The sequence below is a fragment of the Mandrillus leucophaeus genome, unplaced genomic scaffold, assembly GCF_000951045.1.
Source record: "Mandrillus leucophaeus isolate KB7577 unplaced genomic scaffold, Mleu.le_1.0 Scaffold103, whole genome shotgun sequence".
In the NCBI taxonomy this organism is placed as follows: domain Eukaryota; kingdom Metazoa; phylum Chordata; class Mammalia; order Primates; family Cercopithecidae; genus Mandrillus; species Mandrillus leucophaeus.
Genome location: NW_012098432.1, coordinates 1,372,184 through 1,378,188, shown reverse-complemented (window position 1 = coordinate 1,378,188; position 6,005 = coordinate 1,372,184). Strand labels below are relative to the sequence as shown.

The 6,005-nt window shown below is 33.2% G+C and overlaps 1 protein-coding gene across 2 annotated transcripts in view; it reads left to right on the top strand.

Annotated features, from left to right (window-relative positions):
* NEGR1 (neuronal growth regulator 1) overlaps positions 1 to 6,005 on the top strand; it is a 942,943-nt gene that overhangs the window by 512,223 nt on the left and 424,715 nt on the right. For both annotated transcript variants that reach the window (XM_011977699.1, XM_011977695.1), the window contains exon 3: positions 3,036 to 3,161. In XM_011977699.1, the coding sequence (XP_011833089.1) occupies positions 3,036 to 3,161 (126 nt within the window). The remainder of the gene's footprint in view (positions 1 to 3,035; positions 3,162 to 6,005) is intronic.

Below are 6,005 nucleotides of genomic sequence, written 5' to 3'. Positions count from 1 at the left end.
TGATGGCAAGTAATATGCCTTCAAACTTTTGCATTTACTTTGGGTCGAGAATTATTCCCTTCATAATAGTCAGTAAAAGTTGGAAGTTTTAAACTGAATACGCAATAGTTTTGAATATTCAGCAAAGCAACACCTGTTTTTGTCTCCACAAACCACTGTGCATGTGAAAGATTGCACTGGCCCTCTTACATACAGCATCTGCTGCCAACAGGTGATGCATTTCTGGGGAGGGCAGCCTTGCCAGAGGGATTTTCTCTTACTAACATCTTCTTTCCAGATGTGTATTCCCTGTATGTCCTGAATTATGAGGTCCTGGAAGGCAATCACTGAGAATGACATGTCACACCTGGAATTTACCACTCTCCCCTCAACTACACAATCTCTTATAGTTAAATGTCAAATTTAAGTTTATTTCTAAAGGACTTAATTGTTTCTCTATATAGCCAAATACTAGTGCTGAATATTAGTTTAGCATAATGTTTAGCACTTTAAATATATGTAGATGTGTAAAGATCCAACTAAACTATTTTATGATCAGACAATATTGACAAAATAATGGTATTTCGAGGATAGAATTAATGTTCCTATGGCATTTCATTATTTCTCTTCATATACATATCTCTGTCTAACCTTAAATCAATTATATTTTTAATAAATAAGTAAAGTCACTAGGCGAGACTAAGAGCCCTACATAGTATATTGTATATAAAGGAAAAGAGTACTACATTTTTTTAATAGTGGGCACTGCTATGCACTGTATGTATGTTTATGAATACAGATGCTCCTCATGTTATGATAAGGTTACATCCAAATAAACCCATTGTAAATTGAAAATGCAATTAATACACTTAAATTATTGAGCATTGTAATGTAACCTAATCTTCGTTAAACGTGCTCACTTAACCACAGTTGGTCAGAATAATGTGACAAAAAGCCTGTTTTATAATAAAATGTTGAATATTTCATGTAGATTATCAAATATTATATTGAAAGTGAAAACAAAATGGTTGTATGGGTACTCAAAATATGGTTTCTACTGAATGGATATTATTTTCACACCATTATAAAGTAAAAACATTATAATTGAAGCATCGTAAGTCAGTGACCATCTATATATGTATATCTATCCATATACATATATATATGTCCACATGTGCTTTACAGTTTATTAAATCAAACCTATACTTACAACTAAATATCTAAAGTATACTTTTAGTTTAATGTTATAAATTTATTATTATTAACTCTCCTATTTACCAGTGTAATGCAAAGTTTTTTGTACTTTCCTTCTACGGTATTTTAAAGTTTTTAATTCTTGTTCTGTTTTAGTTAAGCTGAAAAGACCCCTCTGTTTGGGATGGTTTCAAAATTTTCATTATTTGCCTGAGAAAAGCTCACTGAAGAGTTTGATGATAATGTGTTTTAAATGCCAATTAAACTATGTCATTTAGAAATAGTTACAATGGTATATTACTTAGGAACAAGCCTTCTCCTCAATCATATCAACAGTTACACATAATCAAATACTTAATATTTGTAATTATATCATCCTTGATTTTCTTGAGGCTGAGTTTTGGTTCTATGAAGAGTCAAAAAAAATTCAAAGTATGGGTAATTTAATGTATCGTCACAATAGATTTTAGTTACTAGCTTTAAAAGGAACTATGAAAACATATCTCTTGCATAAAGAAACCAAAGAAGGGAACAATTTAAAAGATTTCAGTAAAAATCTTATTTTTCTAATGATTACCAAGGTGTGTAATTGCCATTTATTTATATTTGAGCTGGAATAGTAACATAGTATAAATTGTATAAAGTAACCCAAACTTATTTATGGCAAAGGTCACTAATACACACTACAAAAGTGAAGAATTTCTGAGAACAATTTTAAGGCATAGGAAAAGAGTACTACTAAAATGAAATTCAAACACCATATGTGTGTTTAATGGCATCTAATAATAATAACTAACACTAATGTCAGGCACTTTTCTAAGTCCTTTAACATGTATTGACTTACTTAGTCTCCATAGCAGCCGGATAGGACATGTACTATTATTGCCTCCAGCTTTCAGATAAAGACACTGAAGCTAAGATAAATTAAATAACTTACTCTAAGTAATGCAGTTAGCCAATAGAGATTTATACCCATGCTGTTTGAGGATTCAATGAGACATTTGATTTCTCAGAGAATATAGAAATTTAATCCTGGAAGTTAGTTTAGAGACTTTTCTCTCCAACTTTTCCCAAATGTATTATGTGATTAAATTCTGGGATAAAAACTTGTATAGTCTAATACATCAGAGAAAATGCAATATAATATTTCCCCCTTGACTCACAGATTTACAGTGCAAAAGGGCGTAACAAAGGATGAGAAGTCCTGAAGTGATCTGTTTCAATCAGTATTTGCCAGTCATTACTGATAAGAAATCTTTATTGTATCCACCTTTCACAGTCCTTAGAATTTGTGTTCCTTAGAACACAAATTTTGAGAAAGTCTACTTTCTACTGCCTGACAGATAGAAAATTAAACCCAAAAATACCTTTGTGACCATGAAATCTTACCTCCCAATCATGTACATATCCTAACTCACCCAGCTTTTAAATCAGTATGTAGGAATAACCGTTCTGCTATTTCAAGTTTCTTCTATATTTACTCTTATTTAACCATTTCAACAAGGAAAACATCATACAGTGAGGATCCATGGATAAAATACATTGGTTATATTCTAGTTTATTTAATACAAATTACTCATAATACATATTTAATTTAATCAATGTTTAAACATTTTTGTTATTAACTATTCCATTTATCCTGAGGTATTTAACTTCTAAAAAGTTAGAGAAAAAAAAAAGTAAACAAAAAACACCTAGAAAGTCTTGAGGTTCTAGAGAATCCATCTTTCAGGTGAGGACAATAGGCCATAAATACATTTCACCGTCATACCTTTCTTGCATGATGTTATGGAATTAATCATACGTACTTCAACAAAATGTTATATATTTTTTTCTAACCACTGCATATTTTGTCATTTCAGTTCCTCCTAAGATATATGACATCTCAAGCGATATGACCATCAATGAAGGAACCAACGTCACTCTTACTTGTTTGGCCACTGGGAAACCAGAGCCTTCCATTTCTTGGCGACACATCTCCCCATCAGGTAAAGTAGGAATGCATCGGTGGTGTTTGGGTTGTTCATTTTTCTCCTGTAACCTCACTTGTTCAGAACTTAACAGTCAATTTAATTTTTTGTATTTTATTCTTGTGGTAGGGAGAATACATTTATTTATTTATTTATTTATTTATTTATTTATTTATTTATGAGACAGAGTCTTACTCTGTCACCCAGGCTGCAGCTCAGTGGCACAATCCATTCTCACTGCAACCTCCGCCTCCCAGGTTCAAGCAATTCTCCTGCCTCAGCCTCCTAAGTAGCTGGAATTGTAGGATTGCACCACCACATCTGGCTACTTTTTTTTTTTTTTTGTATTTTTAGTATAGATGAGGTTTACCATGTTGGCCAGGTTGGTCTCGAAATCTTGGCCTCAAGTGATCTGCCCAACTTGGCCTCTCAGAGTGCTGGGATTACAGGCATGAGCCACCGCACCTGGCCAAAATGCGTATTTTTATACTTACTCTTCATACCTAAAGGCACTGCAGTTCATAAAAGTTAAATGGGCTGGGCACAGTGGCTCACTCCTGTAATCTCAGCACTTTAGGAGGCCGAGGCGGGCAGTTCATTTGAGGTCAGGAGCTCAAGACCTGCCTGGCCAACATGGCAAAACCCCGTCTCCACTAAAAATACAAAAATTAGCCGTGTGTGGTGGTGCACGCCTGTAATCCCAACTACTCAGGAGGCTGAGGCAGGAGAATCATTTGAACCTGGGAGAAGGAGGTTGTAGTGAGCCGAGATCACACCACTGCACTCCAGCCTGGGCACAGAGCAAGACCCTGTCTCAAAAACAAAAAAACACAAAAAAACAAAAAACAATAGCAACAACAAAGCTAAATGAATACTTTTCAGTCAGAGTCCAGAATAGAACCCATGTCTCTTGATTCTTAGTCAAGGTTATTTTCACTTTCGTATGCTGGATAATCACCAATCAATAGACAAAAGGATCAAATGGAAATATCACAAGAGAAATGTCATCATTTAAATGTGTAAGGGATTTATTCGATCAGCATTCACATGTTGATAGGTCAGCATGAACTGCTAAAGTAATCAGGGGAGAATAAAGTTAATCAAATTATGAGTTTGCTGGGTCTGATTTCAAACTGCAGCTTTCAATCAAAGATTTTGGAGTTAGAATTAAATTTTAGTGATGAGGGATCTAAAAATCCAAGAGTTTATGTAGCTTGTGCAGAACCGCATAGCTAGTTGAAATGAAATATATAACATGTTTATAGGTTTCCAGTACTTCTGCTATAGTGCACATCCTCCCACAGAAATTATAAGTCAATTTTAGGAAGTCGATCAGAGTCATCATCAAAACAAGTCTGTTTTCAAAGTCACAATGCTAACAGAATTATCAAGTTGTGTGAAATTTAACTTTGAACTACATAGCTTTGGGTGCACCCTGAAGTCAGCGTGGTACTTTTAACAAATAGGACCCCACCTCATTTCAGATGAATGAAATTAGATTTTATTAGTTTCATATTTTTTTGTGAAAATAGCTTGAGCAAGGCTGGTGCAATGAAGCTGCTTTTAATGAAATCAGAAAGGCATATTTTATATAGGTGTAGAATGAGCACAATTGAAACATGTAATTTATCTGCTAATGTTTTCTTTAATATTACTTACCCTTAAGCGATTTTCAGTTTACTCATTTATGCAGTGTGTCTAATGAATCTTACTCACACCACATGCTTAGTATTGGTATTATGTGAGAAAAAAATCAATATATCTGCAATATATGTTTATACAATATGCATTATATCCCCTACAATATATCTGAAGTATGAGTGCGCTCTTGACTGCCAACACTTAACTCTCTAGAACCGCTAAAAAAATCATGAAACTGATATGTGAGTGCTAAATTCATGGCAGGGCTCTCTATGGGGTATAAGTGCAGCAAATTCAGAACAAGGAGTTATGTACGTGTGTTCTTAAGACAAGTTCCTTATTCATCAAATCTGCCGATCCTTGTGCACATCTCTTAGCTGTGGTTAACACCAGCTAGTTTCTTACTTTCAAAAATTACATGAAAATAATCCTCGACTATTGTGAGACTCAAAAAATACAATAGGCATAAATGTGTTTTAAAAAGTAAAACTTAATATGTAAATGTAAAGCTGATTCTTAATCATCTTTCCAGGAGTTTAAATCTGATATGGTAATATAATTGTTGTAAGAGGGAAACACATAATCTCTATCTTCATATAATTTAAGATTAGTATTATGTATTTAACTGTCCTGCTTTGCAGTGATTGTTATTATGCACATTCTTCTTTTATAAAGTGATTGGATACATTTTAGTTTAATTAAATAGGAATGTTGGTTAGTGAAGTTATTAGAATAATGATAATGGATAACATCATGAAACTGAAAGAAGACAGATTGGGTTTATAAGTTAAACTGTGCATAGATTTGTTTTTCTGATCCGGCCATACTGAGCAAATGAGTAAAATTAGCATAAATATTAACGATTATCCAATGAATAACTAGACTTGGAAGATATTTTTATAAACACAATCATTTCAAATTATAATTTATTAATGATCTAGATTCAAATGCACAGCACCTAAAGAAGAAAGAAAACAACCCACAACAATGGAGTTCCTGCTTTAAGGAACATGTCCGATGATTCTATTAGCTTTTTTGACTTATTAATTTATATTTAAAAGCAAAATTCAAAATTATGAACTTCATTGATCTCTTTGTATTTTGCATAAGAAACATTAATATTTTGCATGTTCTCAGCTCTTCTTTTGCTGTATCATGAAAGAAAGTGTGTCCCAAAACAGCAGTTAACATGTGAACATGTTTAGTGTTACAAGTAGACAT